Source organism: Salmo salar, chromosome ssa03, assembly GCF_905237065.1.
Source record: "Salmo salar chromosome ssa03, Ssal_v3.1, whole genome shotgun sequence".
Classification (NCBI taxonomy): Eukaryota; Metazoa; Chordata; class Actinopteri; order Salmoniformes; family Salmonidae; genus Salmo; species Salmo salar.
In genome coordinates, this window is record NC_059444.1 from 39,840,237 (window position 1) to 39,865,045 (window position 24,809).

Sequence of the window (24,809 nt, forward strand, 5' to 3'; positions counted from 1 at the left end):
TCACTTTCTCCCCCTCTTTGTCTCTCTCTCTCTCTATTTCTCTCTCTCCCCTTTTGTCTCTCCCTCCTTCTCTGCAGTACATCACAAAAATGCAACCTATAATCCATTATGATTGCCATTGCCACTGGCTGCTTCAGTGGATTGGAAACCCACACACTGCAGGACAAAGAGTTGAGGGATAAAGCTGGAGGATAGAAGGAGAACCGTCTGATAAAATATGACAAAATGGGCAAATAATTGCGAGTAGGAATAGTTGCAAATCCATCTAGCAGGATTCTGTCTGTACATGTGAATTTGACGTTTTCCCACTGATATTAAGTTAAGATTCGGCCAATGGTGTACCGCAGTTGCCTTTGTGGTTCATTCTTTCTCTGCGACTGGGTCAGTTAGTGGTCACAAATCATGGTTCTAGAGAGCTACAGGGTTGGCATGCTTTTGCTCCAGCCTAGTCCCAACTCATATAATTGAGCAAAAAGGAGACCCGACCAAGAAGGCACATCTACATAGAAATAGCCCTCGCAAGACAAAGGCAGTGGTTCTTTAGGTATATAGAGCCAGTTAGGCAGCTATCCTTGGTCCTGATGATTCAGACTACTGTGGGCCTGAACGGACAGCGGGGAACATTTATTCAGAAGCTGGCCCCAGGTTTCTGTTTTGTGACAGTGGATGTAGACTTGGATAGAGTGAACAACCTCATCGTACTTCAGATGTTGCTTGATTATATTAATAGGGGTTCAATGCTCAGAATTGTGTTGTTGTTATTATTAGAAATGTGATCTACAGAATGGATTGATAGCGATACGTTTTTTTGGAATAACACTATGTATACCCTTTTGTCTCTGTGTTGTCGGGGCGCCCATACCCTAACACTGCCAGCTGGGAGAGCAGGCGTTGATTGAGGGTCGGTGAGTTTGGGCTTTGTGTCAACAGGCAGATAGAGGTAGGGTAGAGAAAGGATCAATAGAGACTTTAATAATTGATAAGAATGAGGGAGAGGGAGATGGAGGGGAGTGGGAAGAAAAAGGGGAAGAGAAGAGAGAGGGAAGGATGAGAGTGGTGTAGCCCTTGTAACAGATTCCCTTCTGGGTAAGCAAAGTCAAATGTGTGGTTAACAACACCCAGCGTCAACCACAACCCAACATATGTGTGGTAGCTACAAACAGAAGTGTGTACAACATGCTGTTTTTACACCTGTAGGAAAATAACAAAAATAACTGGGTTACTTAAGAATGCACTGTTTAAATGTGTGGTTAATTCTGACGGCATACTAATATCCAAACACTTTCTAATTAAACTTTTATTGAAACCTGAAGGTCCTTTTATGATAAAGAATCTCTTGTAGAAAGGCTGCCTGGCCAAGAAGGCAGATCTACATAGACATAGTCCTCGCAAGACAAAGGCAGTGCTTTTTAACAGGGGGATTCTAGTGTATGTAGTCTACCATAGTAATGATCTGTTTCTGCTTATGTCAGCAAATCCACCTCAATGCAATCCAAGGTTGTGATGTCATTAGATTTTTAAAGGTTGTTATGGTTTATGGGGTATGTAATGCATCTTCATGTGGGCATGCAAGCACATTTCACTGTGTGTGTGCTTGTGCTTGTGTGTGGTGTGTACGTGTGTGATTGGGTTATAGAGTGTGTCTGCACTATACATTGTTCAGGCTTATCTGACTCCCTCTGAATCAGAATCGATTTCCTCCCTCCCTCCCTCCCTCCCTCCCTCCCTCCCTCCCTCCCTCCCTCCCTCCCTCCCTCCCTCCCTCCCTCCCTCCCTCCCTCCCTCCCTCCCTCCCTCCCTCCCTCCCTCCCTCCCTCCCTCCCTCCCTCCCTCCCTCCATCTCTGGCACTGCACAAGCAGCGCCAACCTAGCAGATCTGTCCAACTCCTCCTCATCCCCTGTCCTCCCCCTCCTCCCCCTCTGCATCACAGGCTCTCCCATCAATGGTCTTCCCTGCTACTACAGAACAAACACAACATGTTTAGTAACACCCTGCATGCACTGGACCACAGAGCATATCACACTACATCAATGCAGTAACCTCCATACAGTAGGCTAAAACAATGCATGTAGCCTATTTAAAGGCCAATACGTCAATATTTGCATGACATATACACGCCTCATACTCACATTTGGGGTTTAATAGAGGAATTAATTTTAGAATTTTAGATTAAAAACATAAAATAAAGGCTAAATGCTGTCCAATTATGTAACCTAATAAAATGTTGTGAAAGACCGGGTAGGATCAGTTCTATGCAGAAAAAAACGTGGACAAACACAGAATATGAAGAGGTTGAGAAGTAAAGTCAACCTGAGTAGATTAGGTCAATAATGTTCTGATGGAGGTCGAATGACACGCTCAGCTGTGAGGGTTCGGCTGGGAAGGCGCTGTCCAGGGTCCTTCTGTACATAGTTCCTCGGCAAGTGGGTCGCTGTCTGGGTTTCTGAATAGTATTCGGCATGCTTATGAGGCGCTGTCCGTGGTACGGAAGAGTGTTCAGAGTGCCTATGCGCGCTGTTTGTGGAGCCTCATTTATTAACCATGAGTACATTTCTCACTAAATTCTGGCATACATGGAGATTCTAGAATTTGGGTTTGGTGCTCAACAAATTCTTGGGATTTATCAAACTGTCCCACGTTACATAAATCAGAGCCATACTACACACTGAGTCTACCAAACATTACGAACACCTTCCTAATATTGAGTTGCACCATTTTCAAACTAAAAAGGCATTCCGCCTCTAGCAAGTGCCAAACACTGGCCGCGCATACTACACACTTCTAAGGAAAATATGAAATGTGGTTCAATATTTTGTTTATCCTGCCATGGTATATATGGTCGCTGAATTGAAATAGTCTATGATATCGCGCTCCTATCGCACAGCAATACTATAGCCTACGAATACCAAATATTTTAAATGGGCTACCAGTCTATTTACTTTCGAGCATGTTTGGCTATTAAATGAGCTATGGGTAAGAGCATCTGCTAAACGACTAAAATGTAGGCCTAAATGTAGAAGAAACACATTAGGCTACATGCTGCTATGTGATCTCCTTACCAACGGCAAATGCACCTGTTTTATCATTAGGCCTACGTTTGAATGTTTTTATTAACCTCCCAATTATTATATTTCCCGTACATCAATCACCTCCATTTCCCTCAAAATAATAATATTTGCTTGCAATAAAATTGATGGACCACTAGAAGTTGTACAAGCATACACATGGCATGAGAAACGCACACTCTTGCGTCAAGTTCACATTTTATAAATACCAATCTTTATGCGAAACTGGCGCACGCAAGGTTTAGAGTATTTTTTGTGCGCTCGCACCTTTGAGCGTTGTCCATATTTCTGGGGAAAAGTTCTGTCGGCTGGCGTGGCGTTGTTTGTGGTTCTGAACAGAGTTAGCATCAAAGGACAACAGCATTCGTATTTGCATTCTCACTGGGGTATAACGTTTGGTGGCAACATTGTGGCAACATAAAAAAAACTGGCAAGCTGACTTAGCCAGTCCATATTCCCCAAATTCCCCATTTCAGTTTTGTAAACCCTGCAGTGCAATCACTAGGCTACTTGAAACCTGTGTATGTGTGTGTGTGTGTGTGTGTGTGTGTGTGTGTGTGTGTGTGTGTGTGTGTGTGCGTGTGCGTGTGTGTGTGTGTGTGTGTGTGTGTGTGTGTTAATATCTTCAGTGGGGTTGACACCTAGAATGTACAATCATAACACTTAGTTCACACAACTTCAATTAAATGCAATCGAAGACGAAAACAAAATACAACGGCAACAGCAACATTGCTTTCGCATAATACAACGGTTTTAAGGATTCAATTATTCGACTAAAATGTACAAAAAGAAATGGAGCAACTATAACGTAAATGCTTCAATCCCGCATGATGTGATTAATCCATACAATTTCTAAGTGTATTTTTAAAGACACGAATCCGCATAGTCACGTCAGTTACTTTTCCCTCTTTTCATGAACAATTGTATGACTAAATACGCATCACCGATTTCTCTGTTTCACTAGTTTTATTAATTTATGAAATTTTAACTTTTTTGCTCCAAATTATTATTATTTAAATGTTTTCCATAATTTGGAGGAAAATCGAAATAATTTTCGGAGCTCTAAAGGCCCTTATTTTAACCCTATAGCCAAATGAATTTTGCATTAAGAGCCCGTGACCTATATGCAATATATTTAGGCATATCCTTTTCAAACCCATAGCTTATAAACACCATATAAACACTATACGAATAAACTGCTTTGAACAAATCTCGTGTGCACAATAGGATAGCTTTTAAATTACATAACAAACTAATAAACAGCACACCAAACTATTCAAAAACGGTATTGTCCTATCGAATAAACAGCAGAAGTGTCTCTTTTCATTTATAAGCAGGGAATACTATGCCTATACCAAATGGCTACAGGAAGTAGGCTCTTTAAATTGTGATTATATTTAGAATTATTGTGAATTATTTTTCAAACCATGCATTATTACAGTTTGCAAAAACATCTGCAATGAATACAGTGAGGGAAAAAAGTATTTGATCCCCTGCTGATTTTGTACGTTTGCCCACTGACAAAGAAAAGATCAGTCTATAATTTTAATGGTAGGTTTATTTGAACAGTGAGAGACAGAGTAACAACAAAAAAATCCAGAAAAACGCATGCCAAAAATGTTATAAACTGATTTGCATTTTAATGAGGGAAATGAGTATTTGACCCCCTCTCAATCAGAAAGATTTCTGGCTCCCAGGTGTCTTTTATACAGGTAACGAGCTGAGATTAGGAGCTCTTAAAGGGAGTGCTCCTAATCTCAGTTTGTTACCTGCATAAAAGACACCTGTCCACAGAAGCAATCAATCAATCAGATTCCAAACTCTCCACCATGGCCAAGACCAAAGAGCTCTCCAAGGATGTCAGGGACAAGATTGTAGACCTACACAAGGCTGGAATGGGCTACAAGACCATTGCCAAGCAGCTTGGTGAGAAGGTGACAACAGTTGGTGCGATTATTCGCAAATGGAAGAAACACAAAAGAACTGTCAATCTCCCTCGGCCTGGGGCTCCATGCAAGATCTCACCTTGTGGAGTTGCAATGATCATGAGAACGGTGAGGAATCAGCCCAGAACTACACGGGAGGATTTTGTCAATGATTTCAAGGCAGCTGGGACCATAGTCACCAAGAAAACAATTGGTAACGCACTACGCTGTGAAGGACTGAAATCCTGCAGTGCCCGCAAGGTCCCCCTGCTCAAGAAAGCACAAATACATGCCCGTCTGAAGTTTGCCAATGAACATCTGAATGATTCAAAGGACAACTGGGTGAAAGTGTTGTGCTCAGATGAGACCAAAATGGAGCTCTTTGGCATCAACTCAACTCGCCGTGTTTGGAGGAGGAGGAAGGCTGCCTATGACCCCAATAACCCCATCCCCACCGTCAAACATGGAGGTGGAAACATTATGCTTTGGGGGTGTTTTTCTGCTAAGGGGACAGGACAACTTCACCGCATCAAAGGGACGATGGATGGGGCCATGTACCGTCAAATCTTGGGTGAGAACCTCCTTCCCTCAGCCAGGGCATTGAAAATAGGTCGTGGATGGGTATTCCAGCATGACAATGACCCAAAACACACGACCAAGGCAACAAAGGAGTGGCTCAAGAAGAAGCACATTAAGGTCCTGGAGTGGCCTTGCCAGTCTCCAGACCTTAATCCCATAGAAAATCTGTGGAGGGAGCTGAAGGTTCGAGTTGCCAAACGTCAGCCTCGAAACCTTAATGACTTGGAGAAGATCTGCAAAGAGGAGTGGGACAAAATCCCTTCTGAGATGTGTGCAAACCTGGTGGCCAACTACAAGAAATGTCTGACCTCTGTGATTGCCAACAAGGGTTTTGCCACCAAGTACTAAATCATGTTTTGCAGAGGGGTCAAATATTTATTTCCCTCATTAAAATGCAAATCATTTTATAACATTTTTTACATGCGTTTTTATGGATTTTTTTGTTGTTATTCTGTCTCTCACTGTTCAAATAAATGTACCATTAAAATTATAGATTGATCATTTCTTTGTCTGTGGGCAAACGTACAAAATCAGCAGGGGATCAAATACTTTTTTCCCTCCCTGTAGCTAATGTTGGCTAAAATGTGAACGCATGTTGGTGTAGCAAGTACAAGATAATTCAACTGCAATAATGCTTGGCTTGTAGACTTCATTAGAAAGCACAGGATTTCATCAAAATTAATGAAATGATTCATCGAAATCAAACAATTTTCTCTTAATTACGGCAGCTTCTAATGTAACAGTTTTTGACGGCTGTACAGTTGCTGGTGCATGTCTTTGTGGGAATCCAACCGTTGACTTTACAGCAATATATGGGCTCTAATCAAGACAACCAATGAGCGTAGATCCCAGAGGTGTGACCGACAGTGATTGATTGACATAAACTGTTTCTCGCCTGCAGTAGTCCGGCCGGTAAGGGAGAGGGCTCGTCTCACCGCACGCAAAACGCGATCACGTCATTCCGCCCCTGCCGCGGTCCCAGGCACGCCCAGGCTCAGGGGCACACCACTATAGCAGCATGGTGCGGTCAGTTATGAAACACACACACACACACACACACACACACACACACACACACACACACACACACACACACACACACACACACACACACACACACACACGCCTCTTACACACACGCCTCTTACACACACGCCACACGCCTCTTACACACATGCCTCTTACACACACGCCACACACACACACACACACACACACACACACACACACACACACACACACACACACACACACACACACACACACACACACACACACACACAGAGCGAGAGAGAGAGAGAGAGACACACACACTTACTGTAAAGGGCGACTGAACTTCCTGATTTGGCCTTGTTTTAGAGTTGGTTCATTATGAAATGCTAGTGGCTATGACTGAATTCAATCTAGAAAAAAGAAACGCACACCTTTAAAGGCGAGGTGCTGGCTAGCGGAGAAGAACACTAGAAAATAAAGGAAAGCCGCACACTCTAAGAGCTCAGATGCAAAAATTTTAATCACCAACGTTTCGACAGCGAAGCTGTCTTCATCAGGGTATCATCAAACACTGCGAGATGAGTCATTTATATAGTGTCAAGAGACACACAGGTGTTTGTAATCATGGCCAAGTATGGCCTAATATCATTGGTTAACTCAAATATTTACAAAAATGGCATACAAAGAACATACAAAAAGACAAACAAATGGATAGTATGACTGAATTCAAACCTAGGTTGGTTTCAGGGTGTGGTTTGATGTGGGTGTCTCCAATTAGCTTCAGCTGGCTGGTGTGTGACAGTGACAAACATATATAAATATATATTTTCAATTGCATTTATTAAAACAACAACAATACAATACAATACAAAGACTATACAAATGGCCGCTCCCATGAGCGGGTGCTCTGGTCAGTGGGTGCGCTTGCTCCCACCCACCCCGAGAAGCCTGCAGAGCGAAGCCCCTGACCCCGGCCCAAAGGGATTTTCCAAGGGCGGGAAGGACCAAGCTCTGCCTGACTCCTGGGTGGGCATGGAAGTGAGCGCACCAATAATCACCAGGACCAGCACACACACCAGTCACAGCGTGAAACCAAAACACAAAACATACATAACTAAACACATCCCCACCCTCACCCCTGATTGGAGGACCTCAAACATTTATACTGTGCCTTTGTGTATGTATTTATTCCAACACTCGTTCATTCCAGCCACAGATCACCCCATCTTTCCCAGTAAATCGGCATTCTACCATTTCCTCTTGCAATTCTACCACGGTGTCTCACAAGGGACGTGAACCTCCCCATCTGCAACATTTCTGCCGAAATTGCCCCCAAAATAAATGTTACCAAAGAGCACAATGATATGTCCTATTGACTGACTGTTGGGGGATTTGATCAAATCCCCCAACAATACAGTTTCAAATCCCCCAACAATACAGGTTGCAGGTTCATTCACGCCCTGATATTATGACCGAACAACCATTCCTGGACCTGACTCCAAAAACAAGCCATAGATGGGCAGTACCAAAAGAGATGCTCTATTGATTCTGTTTCCATGTTGCAGAGTCTGCACCGGTCTACTATTTAATGCCCCATATACTGACCACTCTTTTTGTAGTGAGAATTTCATCAAATGGCTTAAATTGAAAAGAACAGTGGCAAAGTTGGTTTGACTTTTGGATAGCCTATCTCCGGGGCTAGTTAGGACCCTTCAACAAATTGCACAACATACAGTGCCTTCAGAAAGTATTCACATCCCATGACTTTTTACACGTTTTGTTGTGTTATAAGTTCAGGAGTAAAAATGTGCTTAACACATCACATAATAAGTTGCATGGACTCACTCTGTGGGCAATAATAGTGCTTAACTTGATTTTTAAAAGACTACGTCATCTCTGAACCCCACACATACATCCTGTTTGCAACAAGGCACTACAGTAATACTGCAAACAAATTGTCAAAGCAATTCACTTTTATTCCTTAATACAAAGTGTTATGTTTAGGGCTAATCCAATAAAACCCATTACTGAGTACCACTCTCTATATGTTCAAGCATGGGGGTGGCTGCATCACGTCATGGGTATGCTTGTAATAGTTAAGAACTGGGGAGGTTTTCAGTATAAAAAAATAAACGGAATGGAGCTAAGCACAGGCAAAATCCAAGAGGAAAACCTGGTTCAGTCTGCTTTCCACCAGACACTGGGAGATGAACCTACTTAGGAACTACTACTACTTAGGAAGAAATCTGCTTACGAAGAAGACAGTGAATGTTCCTGAGTGGCCGAGTTACAGTTTTGACTTAAATCTGCTTGAAAATCTTTGGCAAGACCTGAACATTTTGCTTTAACAATGATCAACATCCATTTTGACAGAGCTTGAAGAATTTTGAAAAGAATATGGGGCAAATGTGTAACGTCCGTCGTCAAGAATGGACCAAGGCGCAGCAAGTATGTGGATACTCATGTTTTTTAATTAAAAAAAAGGAGTAAAGTATCCACTGGACAAAAAACAATAAAGACAACAGCAACAGTCTTGCAGGCACATACAACGCAGTGCAAGGACAACTACCCACAAAACCAAGTGACAAACATACTCCTACATATATGACTCCCAATCAGGAACAACGATCCCCAGCTGTTCCTGATCAGGAGTCACAAGACCAACACAGAACATTCACACACACAAGACTGCCACGTCCTGACCCCAAAACTACTACAACAGCTCCATCTGCTGGTCAGGACGTGACAGTACCACCCCTCAAGGTGCAGACCCCGGAATGCACCTGACAACAGAAAACACCAACAAACAAAATCCCCAACAAAATCCATAAACAATAACCCCTAAACAATAAGGGAGGGAAGGGAGGGTGGCTGCTGTCACCGACGACACTGTGCTACACCCTCCCTCTCCAACCCACCTATCCTGGAGGTGGCTCAGGTGCAGGATGTGGACCTCGCTCCACCTTCGGCGTCGCCCACTTTGGTGGCGCCGATAGCTGCGCCGGGCAGACGGGCCACTCGGGCTGACCCTGGCAGACGGACCACTCTGGCTGGGTCGGAAGACATGCGGGCCACTCGGGCTGGGCCGGAGGACAGGCGGGCCACTCGGGCTGGGCCGGCGGACAGGCGGGCCACTCGGGCTGGGCCGGCGGACAGGCGGGCCACTCGGGCTGGGCCGGAGGACAGGCGGGCCACTCGGGCTGGGCCGGAGGACCGGAGGGCCACTCGGGCTGGGCCGGAGGACCGGAGGGCCACTCGGGCTGGGCGGGAGGACCGGAGGGCCACTCGGGCTGGGCCGGAGGACCGGAGGGCCACTCGGGCTGGGCCGGAGGACAGGAGGGCCGCTCGGGCTGGGCCGGAGGACAGGAGGGCCACTCGGGCTGGGCCGGAGGGCAGTCGGGCCACTCTGGCAGCTCCGGGCAGTCGGGCCACTCTGGCAGCTCCGGGCAGGCGGGCCACTCTGGCAGCTCCGGGCAGGCGGGCCACTCTGGCAGCTCCGGGCAGGCGGGCCACTCTGGCAGCTCCGGGCAGGCGGGCCACTCTGGCAGTTCCGGGCAGGCGGGCGGCTCTGGCGGCTCCTGACTAGCGGGCGGCTCTGGCGGCTCCTGACTAGCGGGCGGCTCTGGCGGCTCCTGACTGGCGGGCGGCTCTGGCGACTTACGACTGGCGGGCGGCTCTGGCGACTTACGACTGGCGGGCGGCTCTGGCGACTTACGACTGGCGGGCGGCTCTGGCGACTTACGACTGGCGGGCGGCTCTGGCGACTTACGACTGGCGGGCGGCTCTGGCGACTTACGACTGGCGGGCGGCTCTGGCGACTTACGACTGGCGGGCGGCTCTGGCGACTTACGACTGGCGGGCAGCTCTGGCGACTTACGACTGGCGGGCAGCTCTGGCGACTTACGACTGGCGGGCAGCTCTGGCGACTTACGACTGGCGGGCAGCTCTGGCGACTCTTGACTTGCGGGCAGCTCTGGCGACTCTTGACTGGCGGGCAGCTCTGGTGACTCTTGACTGGCGGGCAGCTCTGGTGACTCTTGACTGGCGGGCAGCTCTGGTGACTCTTGACTGGCGGGCAGCTCTGGTGACTCTTGACTGGCGGGCAGCTCTGGTGACTCTTGACTGGCGGGCAGCTCTGGTGACTGTTGACTGGCGAGGCTGGGCTAGACTCCTGATGCGTGGGGCTGGTACTGGATGTGCTAGCCTGGAGACACGCACCTCCATGCTAGTGCGTCTAGCGGGAAACACCGGACCGAAAGGGCGCACTGGCGGTCTTGAGTGCAGGGTTGGCATCACCCCTTCTGGCTCAATGCTCACCTTGCCCTGGCACCTGTGGGGCGCTGGTACCGGGCGGACTGGGCTGTGTGTCCGTATAGGCGAGATGGTGCGTACCTCAGCGTAACATGGCGCCCTCCACCTCATACACACCTCCCTGTAGTCACGGGTAGCTGGCTTACAGCTCTTCCTTGGCCTGGCCAAACTACCCGTGTGCCCCCCCCAAAAAAAATTATTGGGGGTGCCTCTCCGGCTTCCTCGCCTGCCGTGTTCCAGCATAACGTTCGCGTTGGTTCCTCTGTCCAGCTGCCTCCACTCTCCTGAGTGCCTCCACCTGTTCCCATGGGAGGCCATCCCTTCCGGCCAGGATCTCCTCCCAGGTGTAGGCTCCCTTGCCGTCCAGGACGTCCTCCCATGTCCATTCCTCCATTTTGTTCTCCTGTGGCTTCCTCCTCTTCTGCTGCTTGGTCCTTTGGTGGTGGGTAGTTCTGTAATGTCTGTAATCAAGAATGGACCAAGGCGCAGCAGGTATGTGGATACTCATGTTTTTTAATTAAAAAAAAAGGAGTAAAGTATCCACTGGACAAAAAACAATAAAGACAACAGCAACAGTCTTGCAGGCACATACAACGCAGTGCAAGGACAACTACCCACAAAACCAAGTGACAAACATACTCCTACATATATGACTCCCAATCAGGAACAACAATCCCCAGCTGTTCCTGATCAGGAGTCACAAGACCAACACAGAACATTCACACACACAAGACTGTCACGTCCTGACCCCAAAACTACTACAACAGCTCCATCTGCTGGTCAGGACGTGACAAAATGTTGCAGAATCCAGGTGTGGAAAGCTTTTAGAGACAATCCCAGAAAGACTCACAGCTGTAATCGCTGCCAAAGCTGCTTCTACAAAGTATTGACTCAGGGGTGCGAATACTTATTTAAATGAGCTATTTCTGTATTTCCTTTTGAATACATTTGCAAAAATGTCATTATGGGGTATTGTGTGTAGATGGGTGAGAATTATTATGTTTTTAATACATTTTGAATTCAGGTTGTAACACATCAAAATGTGAAATAAGTCAAGGGTATGAATAGTTTCTATTCCAAATTTAGCACAGGCATTACGATGAGGTCATGTGCATCTGCACTTTGAATTAATTATGACTTGTGTGCTGCCAGCTGTGGGCATGTGGGCGGCATTGAAACAAACCCAACCTTTACTTACGTTGTGATGCAGTCAGGACCACAAGTCTCACATAGCTCAGTTTTGGATGAGACTGACTTTATAACCAAAATGATCCTATTTAAACTTTGTAGTCAATTTTGACAGTAGAATAAATGTTTCTGAATGGATGCCACATAGGCTGTTCTCTAAATGAGAAGTAGTTTTTTAGGGGCAGTTGCTATTTAAAGCAGAAAGGCCAAATATACAACAAGCTCTCACAGTTTCACCTCATAATTAGATGTTCATCCATGTTTCTCAAATGTCAAATTTCAACGTTGTTGGATATCATGGCCGGTTGTGATAGAGCCTGGATTTGAACCAGGGTGTCTGTAGTGACGCCTCCAGCACTGAGATGCAGTGCCTTAGACCGCTGCACCACTCGGGAGCCCCACATTTTAAAGGTTAGGGTTAAGTTTAGGCATTAACTCCTAAATCTTAAGGTTAGGCATTAACTGCGAATGGTTAAGGTTTAGGATAGGCGTTACATTTTTTTCTCAAAACCAACTTTTTATTGTTGGATTCCAACATGCAACCTTGGGCACCAACGTTTGGCAACAGAGGCAAATGCTTACGCCCATCCGCCATGCCCATCCACAACGCCCAAGCAAAACTGAAACCGACTTGAAGTTAACAGCGCTAATTGTTGCCCCTAGTGGCCAGTTTCCACGTCATCTCCAGACGTCTTCAGACATTGATGGACGTTGAATACTGACTTGAATCATGGGTGACCTGGCTGAGATATAAGGCACCCTTCAAAAGTAGGCAAACAGTCATTTTAATCAAATACATATTTCAACAATCACACCTAAAATAATAAATATGCCTGGACCTGTTTATCAGTGGTGTAAAGTATTTAAGTACAAATACTTTAAAGTACAACTAAAGTAATTTTATGGGGTATCTGTACTTTACTTTACTATTTATATTTTTGACAAGTTTTACTTTTACTTCACTACATTAAGAAAATGTTGTACTTTTTACTCCATACATTTACATTGACACACAGAAGTACTCTGTACATTTTGAATGCATAAACAGAACAGGAAAATAGTCCAGTTCATGCACTTATCAACAGAACATCCTTGGTCATCCCTACTGCCTCTGATCTGGCGGACTCACTAAACACACATGCTTCGTTTGTAAATGATGTCTGAATGAGTGTGCCCCTGGCTATCTGTAATTTTAAAAACAAGAAAATGGTGGTGTCTGGTTTGCTTAGTATAAGGACTTTGATATGATTTATACTTTTACTTTTACTTTTGATACTTAAGTACATTTTAGCAATTACATTTACTGTAATATTTTAAACCAAATACTTTTAGACTTTTACTGAAGTATAATTTTACTGGGTGACGTTGACTTTTACTTGACTTTTTCTAATAAGGTATCTTTACTTTTACTCAAGTATGACAGTTGGGGGGGCCTCCCGGGTGGCGCAGTGGTCTAAGGCACTGCATCGCACTGCATTCTTGTTTTTAAAATTACAGATAGCCAGGGGCACACTCATTCAGACATCATTTACAAACAAAGCATGTGTGTTTAGTGAGTCCGCAAGATCATTGCAGTGCTAGCTGTGCCACCAGTGATTCTGGGTTTGAGCCCAGGCTCTGCCGCAGCCGGCCGCGACCGGGAGGCTCATGGGGTGACGCACAATTGGCCCAGCGTAGTCCGGGTTAGGGAGGGTTTGGCCGGCAGGGATATCCTTGTCTCATCGCACACTAGCAACTCCTCTGGCGGACCGGGAGCAGTGCATGCTGATCAGGTCGCTAGGTGTACGGTATTTTCTCCGACACATTGGTGCGGCTGGCTTCCGGGTTGGATGTGCGTTGTGTCAAAAAGCAGTGCGGCTTGGTTGGGTTGTGTTCGACCTTCGCCTCTCCCGAGTCCGTACGGGAGTCGCAGCGATGAGACAAGATAGGAACTACTACCAATTGGATACCATGGAAAAGGGGGTAAAAAAAAAGTATGACAGTTGGGTATTTTTTCCACCACTGCTGCTTATACATAATCACTTGCTCACCAACGTTTCGGGTCAACATTTTTGCAGTTTGCACATGCCTTTTTGGATCTTCTTTCAGGCCTATTACGCAAATGTTTAAGATAAGCTTTTGCTATTGTATAAACCTATACAAATCTAGTTACTCTCTCCAAAACTGTGCTCGGAACATGGAGGGTTTTTATTTCACAAACACATCGATATTTGCATGTTTTTTATGTAGGCCTACCCTTGGGCCTCCTGCAGCCTAAATTACAGTATGTCCCTCAAATGATGCCAAGCCCAAGGGAAATCCCTATAAGGTAACCATCTCTCAATGTCCTAAGCCCTATGTTACTATCTTACACTCTGAGCCCTGGAAAACTAGGCCCCATCTACCTCTCACATCGCTGTCATGTTCTGCACACTCTCAAGAGTTATAGCTCACAGTAAGGAAGTACAATTCGACCAACTACCTGCTACCCTTTTCATCTTTAAAGGGTAAGAAACCTGAGTTTTTACTCACCAATTTAACAACACAGTGTGGTCAAAGACTTAGTAACTTAGGTGTAGTCACGATCTGGTTACATATAAGTACAAACACACTAATGTTTTTTGGTTGTTACATATTTATTCACTTATTTCCGTATAACTTCTAAACTACCGACAATGCACTATTTCTCAACTACATATGGAGGATCTATTTTGCGCTACCGAGTTCGTATGCTAGCCTGGAAGCTAGCTCAAGCCGGTTAATGTTAGCCACACCTCATGCTATTCCGGACTTTGTGGATGTGTTATCTAGTGGAAACCCATTGGCATGGCAGGCTCTGATGCTTTCTTGCCTTGAGCCCAAAACGAAAGAGAAAATCATATCTGCTTGATCTAATTGTGTAGTACCTCGTCTGTTCTCCTTTTTTTTCTTTTGTCAACTTTTTGGCATGTTTTCTGTGAAGTAGGCTGTGGGAGTTTTGTAACTTTTCCCACCTTGGCTCAGTGCTAGCGTGCTAGCTAACTGATATCTGGAATCTATCTATGTTGGATTTTGGCCCAGTGAAGCGCCCACCTCCCCCTTGCTTTGGGAGCTAACTCAGCCTGCACTCTTTTGAATGTTTTACCATCGGATGGTCTCTGCTTGCTCTTTGCTTTTAATCTGTGGTTATGTTTTAGTTATGTTAGTTGTGTTCTAGCAGGTTTCCAGTAGTTGGGCTCTATGTTGCCAACCATAACCATGGTGGTTGGCTAGGGTGGCAAGGCTAATAGCTAGTTGGCTAAGTAGCTAACATGAGCTTGCTAGCCAGTTTGCTGGCTAAGATAACTGCATATAGCTAACAATCTTTGATAACTGGTTGGATAGCGTAATGTATTTCCAAAACTTTGGTTTACTTTAATGTATCTGTGAGCTAGATGTTGATAGCAGCTGGCTGACTCATTCAGTGCTAATGTAACATTAGCAGGCTGGTAGGGCTAACATTAGCAGGCTAGTAGGGCTAACATTAGCAGGCTAGTTGGATCGCAACCTTGCATGTTGATTTGTAACAATAATACATTCATAAAATATTTGCTTGTAAATTGGCTGAAAATTCAATTGAAACCAGTAATCATGAGTGCAAACGAGTTTGTTTCATTAGAAGTTTTGCATTTGAAGTTATTTCTGCTGGAGTTTACATTAACAGGGAATAGGCTGGCTTGCAGGGTCCTCCATATTACATTACACCCCGGAAAAACATTTTCCGACATGACCTCTGTATTTTTTGGAATTCTGATTAGTTTTATGTAATAACTCAAAAAATAGAAAAGTGAGGTATAACTTTGCATTGGGATTTATGATGTGTATACTAATGCAAATCCATATGTTACATGTGGTTACGTTTATGTTACCTACCCTTTAAGTATGTGACATCACGTGTAAAGGTGATGATTATGATGAGTAAAGGGAGGCCAAACATTCTTTCTTTTGCTATTTAACCTTTCACAAACAAATTATAATATATTGGAAGGGAAGAGTAGGTCTTCAGTGTGGGTCTTCATGGATATATAAAATGCTCTGGTAACTGCACAAACAACCCTGGAGTTTAGTTTTCGGGCTGGTTAGAACAGATTCTAATAACCCAGTGGCAGTCATACCAAAACTAAAAGCAGAGTAAGCACCTTTGACCAGAATTGAAAGTTACAGATTGTGGTTTGAATGGTGCATGATTAAGCTGGGTTGATTAGAATTAGGCCTAACCCGAGAGATGTAAGTATCTGTGGATAATATAGCTTGCATCTGTAGGGCCAATATAATAATATGTAATCCTCCCAGTCCTTTGTTCGTTTTAGTAATATTAACATGATATAGTAATATTGAATTCAAACATAATATATTATATTGACCATTATAAGTATGTGTTAACTTATTCTACAGAAGATTTCCAATGTAGGCCTACACTGCACCCTGGGGTCTGCCGCCCAAGTGTTTGCGATGTTATTGGTTGAGCTAATGGGAGAGAAAGGAAGGGGAGAGTGGTGTTGGCATTGTAAAATGGCCGGTAGCAGCAGTTGTTTGAAAACATGCGTTACGTATTGAAGTATCAGTATATTAGCACTAGTATTCAGTCATTACATTAGTCAGTATTGAGTTGGGTTGGAACGTCACTTAGAAAGCCTGGGGAGAGCTTGGCATGGCCGAGCCTGAACGAATTGAATAAACGTTCCATGGAATGGTTTTGAAACGTAGATCAATCAATATGGGGACTATCAATCTGAGGACAAATGAAAACAATTGAGAACAACAAGGGGAGCTAACAGACGAAGAGTGGAGTGGAAGGACTTCTGCTGCTTTGCTTTTAGCCCAAAATAGGGAGGAAAGGGGAACACTATAGAGTTAAAGTGTGAAGTGTGACGTGTATGTGTGTGTCCGTCAGTAGTTGTTAATGCCAAACTGAAGACTTGGAGAGACACAATTAGTTAAGTAATTACTAACCTATAGGGCTGCGGAGAACAAACAAACCTGAGAGATATCATACAGTGCATTCAGAAAGTATTCAGACCCCTTCCCTTTTTCCACATTTTGTTGTGTTACAGCATTATTCTAAAATAGATTTTTTTATTATTCTCTCATCAATCTACACACAATACCTGATGATGACAAATTGAAAACAGGATTTTTTAAATCTTTTTTTATTTTATTTTTACAAATGTATTAAAAATAAAAAATATAAATACCTTATTTACATAAGTATTCAGACCCTATGCTATGAGATTCGAAATTGAGCTCGGGTGGATCCTGTTTCCACCTGTGGTAAATTCAGTTGATTGGACATGATTTGGAAAGTTACACACCTGTCTATTTAAGGTCCCACAGTTGATAGTGCATGTCAGAGCAAAAACCAAGCCATGAGGTTGAAGGAGTTGTCTGTAGAGCTCCGAGACAGGATTGTGTCGAGGCACAGATCTGGGGAAGGGTTACCAAAAAATGTCTGCAGCATTGAAGGTCCCCATGAACACAGTGGCCTCCATCATTCTTAAATGGAAGAAGTTTGGAACCACCAAGACTCTTCCTACTGCTGGCCGCCCAGCCAAACTGAGCAATCAGGGGAGAAGGGCCTTGGAAGTGACCAAGAACCCGATGGTCACTGACAGAGCTCCAGAGTTCCTCTGTGGAGATGGGAGAACTTTCCAGCAGGACAAACATCTATGCAGCACCACCAATCAGGCCTTTATGTTAGAGTGGCCAGACGGAAGCCATTCCTAAGTAAAAGGCACATGACAGGACGCTTGGAGTTTGCCAAAAGGCACCTAAAGGACTCTCAGACCATGAGAAACAGATTCTCTGGTCTGATGAAACTAAGATTGAACTCTTTGGCCTGAATGCCAATCGTCACGTCTGGAGGAAACCTGTCACCATCCCTAAAGTGTCTGAATACTTATGTAAATGGGATATTTATTTTTTAAATAAAAAATAAATAAAAAATTGCTAAAATGCCTAAGAAACAGTTTTTGCTTTGTCATTATGGGGTGTGTAGATTGTGTGTAGATTGATGAGGGGGAAAATCTATTTAATCAATTTTAGAATAAGTCTGTAATGTAACAAAATGTGAAACAAGTAAAGGGGTCTGAATACCCCGAATGCACTGGATATGAGATTGAATGGAAAATACATTTCAGAAAATAAATTGCCAGACATTTGGAGTAATGGTGATGTATGAGGGTTAACATGCTTTGCTTTCAGAGACAAAAACACAGACCACACACACTCACATTGCTCCCCCACAAACATAGCCTACAGTATCAGTCAGGTTGCTCAAGATCCAAGGCAATTGACTTCCGTCCAGATACCCAGGACGTTGCCACTAGGGACCCTGCCACTAGGGAAAATGGTGAGCACTATTACCATCAAGTAGTTCACGAGCTCCGGGCCCGAGGGTCGGATGTTAAATTCCAGTGCAAGCCACGCGTTTATATTTTTTTAAATAAAAGTATTACCCTATCCCAAACCATAACCCTTACCTTAACCATTCGGAATGAATGCCTAAACTTAACCGTCAAGTTTCTTCTGTTGTAACCCTTTTTTATTTATTTTTATTTCACCTTTATTTAACCAGGTAGGCCAGTTGAGAACAAGTTCTCATGTACAATTGCGACCTGGTCAAGATAAAGCAAAGCAGTGCGACACAAACAACAACACAGAGTTACACATGAAATAAACAAACGTACAGTAAATAACACAACAGAAACCGTAACCGTTGAAATGTAACGTTTGGGAAATCTTCAGAATTTTACATATTGGAGAAACTTGGACAAACGTCGGAATCTGAAGTCAAATTGGTTAAACCGTGAGATGTTGACAGTATAAGGCTATACACACATCAACCGCATTAACAAATCAGTCAACTCATTCACAAACACAGACACAGACACACGCGCGCGCACACATACACACACACACGAACATGCAGCTTTCACTGCCGACCAACCAAAGAAAGTCTGCTGCCACACCCGTTACTTTACCTGTATACACCTCAATGATTATGTTAAAAGGAAAAGCCATATAAAGTGCTCTGAATCGTGATTTTTAAATTAAAAGTGTTGAGATTTGTCTTCTTTTATGATCTGCAATTCATGCCACTGTTTCAACACACACGCACGCACGTACACGTACGTACACACACGTACACACACACACACACACACACACACACACACACACACACACACACACATTGATCACCTCCACACAGTCATATTTGTTTACTGGTGTTGTCTAAATTTGCCGTTCAGTCATCCATCATTTTCATACAGCACCTCAACATTGCAGAGAACATTACGAGTAATGCACACACACTCGTGCACGCACGCGCACACACACACATTGTGAGAGGAGGAAAGGCATTCCTTTGTGTTGTTCCACAGCTTTGGTAGTATTTTCACAAGAATGTGGTTAATTTTCAAAACTCTTACAAAACTCCAAACCCTTGTAATGCAACCATTCTTACATTCATAACCTTTCATTGTGCATTCATTTTGTTTGTATACATCCAATTGGCGACAGATTTTCATGCGAATATTCTAAAATCTGCATAAAAACAATATGCGCATTTTCCCACCAGAAATGTTTCTATCAGATTGACTTGTTAGGGATAAAAGACTGCGTGATGACCCTTGATATTAATTACCAGAATAAAACCCTGGATATTCATTGGAAAGGAGCATCAAGCTCATCACCATGCACTTTCACCAGCCTGTAAAGTTCATCATTTATGTAATATATAGGCTGATAAACTGCATGCTTTCCCTACGAGTTGAAGTGGGAGGACCACACAACATGTCATCGTGTGACTGACTCCAAATTTATTTAGATATGATGGTTATTATATCAATAGTCTATTTGGCCATAAAAGCGTTTCCGCAAACATTTCTCGCATAATGAATTTTACTGAAACAAAAATATCACACCTTCTCTAGCTTATTTTGTTTTGACGTTTGGAAAGTTTCGCGACAAATGTTCTGTTTCCATCAGCCCTGTCATTAAATGTTTTATACGACATGTACCTACTTTACTCGCATAAGAAGGTTGGATGGAAACCTGGTTACTGATCCAAAATATAAGTTTACTGTGAAATATAATGAGTACATTGAGTACTTAATGAGCACCAAAACACAACACAATTATATCAATCAGTTATTCCAACAACATTTTAGATACATGTTTTACATGCTAGAGTACTCTAAATTACAGTACATTACACGATATTCACATTAGGCAATACACATGCATTACCCATTAAAATGAACCGAACATCACATTTCTATATGTGTGATAAAATGTGTGATCATTGAAGACATCTTTCACAATGTAATCAAATGAAAGAAACATAATGTTTCTTGAGCATTTGGCAATAGGTTCTCGTAGGAAATATCGCAGGAAATATCCTCATTGTTCATGCACCTGGAGAAAAACCTTTTGGCATGGTGAATTCAAACCTGCCATAGGTCTGGATTTAAATCATTGCATGCCTCATCCATGGCCTTGAAGGAAGGGTGGTACGCTCATGGGGATGGCAATCATACACCGTCCACTTTTATTGTAATCATGTATTCTATTTTACAGTATTGTATTTTACTTATGTATTGTAGTGGTTCTGACAGTCTGTCCACAACTGCTTTTCCTCCAGAGATAAACCATTTATTATCTGGCTGTCTGTCACATGCTCGCTCATGTTCTCTCCCCCGCCGTGAGTGGACGCGCGCGCACAAGCCCACACACGGGTGCACATGCGCGCGCACACATACACACCGCGGGCTCGCAGATCAATACGGATCAATTGGGTGGGGAAGGGAGCCCTGATTACTGAACCACGTGTTCAGGAGAAAACCGCGGAAAATCGATCATTGCAGCTTTTAGACCAGCAGCACAGAACGGCTCAGAAACCCTAGGCCTAGTATTGCACCCGACAAAGCAAGAAAATACTCTCCACTCCACCGCTCCAAAAGCTACCAATGCAGCTTAAAGATGAACAAAAGGCCGACCACAGCAAAGGCAAACAGTATGGTCCAGTTCCAACATCTCGTGGTGTAGGCGAAACTACAGTGATTACCAATAGAAATAAACTAAAAATGCAATTATCAATGACATGCAGCTTTCACTGCCAACCAACCCTTTGTAGGCTAAGTCGCGAAGAAAGTCTGATGCTACACCCGTTACTTTACCTGCATACCTCAGTGATAATGCGAAAAGGAAAAGCTGTATAGATTACTCTGATTCGTGATAATTCAATTAAAAGTGTTGAGATTTGTTGTCTTTCACGATCTTCAATGTATACCTCACACACGTCCTTGTGGGGACCAAACAATTGATTCTCATTCAAAATCCGATTTTCCCTAACCCATAACCGTAAACCTTAACCTAACCCTAAACAAAAACACACACACACACATTAGTTAGTTCAGGTTAAGCTGAAGAATCAGTTGCCTCACCCCCTTCACATCCTACTCATGTCTCTCTCAACATCACATCATGTCTACATTGGGTAATTAACTCTACAACCCTCCCATCGCCAGTTTATTTTCATCTGTCTGTCCACCCATAGTGATGCGCAGGTTGACTCATAACCCACGATTATATCTGTGGGGCGGGCGGGTTTAGGCGGGTTGAATAAAGAGAAAACAATACATAACACAATCCATAAATGTATCATTCTTGTCCTTTTTGGACCTAACAGTATGCGTGCCAAATTGCCTACACGCCAATTGCCAAATGCTTTTGGTAACGGACAGAAAAAGTTCATGTATATCCACTGAGGCAAAAATGACATTGTCAGAGTTTATTTCAATAAGAGAAACGCTGCGAAATGAGAATTCAAAATAAAGAGAAGGGAGGGCCTTATAAGGCGCCTTAATTATAAGGCGCTTTACAAATTTTACAGTCACACAAGATGGGGACTTCAAATAGGCCTAAGGCACGTCAAGGGAACTGTAGCCTACAGTTCAGATTGTTTAAATGGAAACTGAAATCTGGACACTGATTGTAGTTCTATAACCTCTTACATAGCCTTAATATTAACTCCTGCCAAATTAAGTATTACTTGCAGTAAAATGATACACTAAATGTACATTTTGACACTGGGAACAGGAGTGGACAAATATTATTTATTTATTTCAGGATCTTCAGAGAATGCAAATTCACAGTTAGGGACCATCTGCTGAGGCTCTATCTTTATCAGCATCATAAAAGCTGATAGTATTTCAACCACATGAAATATGCATCCAAGCCTATCTAAAATATTATCCGAAACATGTTGGGTCTTTTTCACAGCTTTCTATTTCTTTTAATACAACTGGTGAAAATGATGTCATTTTGAAATGTTGCACAGAAAATCATTCCCATTTTTTTTTGTTATTGCATTTTCTCCCCGGTGCCTAAAGGCCTTTACTCCGCGAAAGAAGCGTGGATGACAGAGAAAACTTCACGGATGTCAACTAGATTGAAGTGTTGATTCTATCGACTTATGCCATTATTGTGGTGAGCAAGGGTTTATTTAGTCTTCTAGGGCAACATATAATCACAGAAGAGATGCTGCATGTATCGAGTTATAGACAGATTAACAAATGGAGAGCTTGGGACTTATAAGGTTCCATCCGCAAAAAGATGATTCTGAAATAACTGGCTTTAAAATTACAAGGGTTTGAATGGTGTCAGCAATTTTTATATTGTATTCTTTTTAACTTATCAACATGCATTTGGGTATTTAGAGTACTATATAGGTAGAAACCATTGAGCATTACAAGACAATGTCAATAACTACATTTTGACAAAAATGCAGAAAGAACCTTATAGTCTCAAGCTTTTTTGAAATAGCCAATAAAAAATAAGAAATTATAAGCAGAAACATATCTAAATTAGGCAACAACAAAAAATCCTGCACTCCCTGTCAACAAAACGTTCTGCTGTCTCTGACTGTAGCCTACAGTGCATTTTCTATATTTGCGGGTTAGGGTCAGATTTTCCCTTTATCACATATAGTTGGACATTTGCGGATAGGTTATTAGCAATTGCGAGCAGGTGCAGGTGAACAAACAGCTGAACCTCACACCGCTATCCTCCCACTCTATCACTCTCACCTCTCCATCACCTAAACACCCTGTCCCTTCACTACATCAGTCCTTCATTGTATCCCTACATGCCTCTATTTCGCCATTATTCCACCTGACAATCTATGTATTTCCATCCATCCATCCATCCAGCCATCCATCCATCCATCCATCCATCCATCCATCCATCCATCCATCCATTGAATCTCACTTTACTTTATCATCCACCCCATTCTTTACACTGCCTGCATCCCTCCTTCAATATTGACTATTTTATGTAGTAGGTTCCTGTTTGAAATAGACTTTTGTATTATCAATATTACCAGTAAAATCAGGGTCAAATTCAACAGTATAGGGGGAAATACACTTGGAAAGAGCAGGAAAGACAGGAGGAAACTAAACTCTCCCCCTCTCTTCTCCCCCTCTCTTCTCTCCCTCTCTTCTCCTCCTCTCTTCTCTCCCTCTCTTTTCCCCCTGTCTTCCCCTTCTCCAGCCTGTAAGCGGAAGGAGCAGGACCAGGGTCGTGAAAGGAACCTGGTCCCCAAGAAACAACGTCTGGTGTTCACCGACCTGCAGCGCCGCACGCTGGCGGCTATCTTTAGGGAGAACCGCCGGCCCTCCAAGGAGATGCAGATCACCATCAGCCAGCAGCTGGGCTTGGAGCTCTCCACCGTCTCAAATTTCTTCATGAATGCACGGCGACGCTGCCACGACCGCTGGGGGTCCACCGGAGGCGCTGAGGGGAACGAGCACGGGGGTGTGCATGGGAACGTGCATGGGCACGGTCACATGCACGCTCATGGGAACAACGCCGGTTCATCCACGGCGCAACCGGGTACCTCCTCTGCTACCACCTTCTCCAAGGAATGAGAGAGAAAGGAAGGGGGTGGGAGAGGATGGAGGGGTTTGGATCTAAAGCAGTGGTCACTGACCCTGGTGTGCAGGCTTTTTGTCCAGCTCAGCTGATTCAACTCCTGGTCTTGATGAATTGAATCAGGTGTCTATGACCATTGGCCTGAAGGTGTTCTCTTTTTGTGTTGGATCTCACCCTTTACTCCATTTTGTTTTGTCCATCAGAAACCAAAGAGAAACCAACAGGTCTGAGAGCGGAAGGGTGTATTGGTGTCCCAAATTATCCTCAGACCCTTAAGTTTGAGCAAATCTGTCTCTACCCCCCCCCCCGAAAAAAATAAGACCAGGAGTCTAAAATAGCTAAGATAAGGTGGTCCCACAGAATAGCTTTGTCTCCCTTTTTTGGGATTGATAAATCCACAATCTCAAGTCTTTGACTAATGGGCCAAGCAAATACACAAAAGACAACCCCATGGCAATAGACCTGACTGCACAGCACCAGTGGCCATGTGTGGAAAACAGGCAAGGATAAACAGTCAGACATGTCCTCTCTTCTTCTGCTGAGTCAGAAAAACACACATTTCACTGTGTGTTTGTGTGTATGCTATGTACTTGCATGTGTGTGTGTGTGTGTGTGTGTGTGCAATGTGTGTAATGTGTTTGTACAATCACACTCTAGGAGTGTGGTTTCTCTGCAGCATTCTGGTCAGCTATGCAAGTGCAACAGTGCCACCTGCTGGTCGTTTCAGCACACTGTTGCGAGTGAGGAGGTATCTGACTCCATGCACGCATCTCAACAGTCCAACTGTCTCCTTTCCTTCATCTGCACTGATATAAA

At 43.8% G+C, this 24,809-nt stretch overlaps 1 protein-coding gene across 2 annotated transcripts in view; it reads left to right on the forward strand.

The window, feature by feature from the left end:
• LOC106599992 (one cut domain family member 2) overlaps nt 1-24,294 on the forward strand; it is a 28,073-nt gene extending 3,779 nt beyond the window's left edge. The window contains exons 2-3 of one of the 2 annotated variants that reach the window (XM_014191325.1): nt 6,472-6,596; nt 23,613-23,704. In XM_014191325.1, coding sequence (XP_014046800.1) covers nt 6,472-6,584 — 113 coding nt within the window. In that variant the 3' untranslated portion in view covers nt 6,585-6,596; nt 23,613-23,704. Of the gene's footprint in view, nt 1-6,471; nt 6,597-23,612 lie in introns of both variants that reach the window. The other variant, XM_014191324.2, reaches the window with a different exon arrangement.
• Nucleotides 24,295-24,809: the final 515 nt, after the last annotated feature.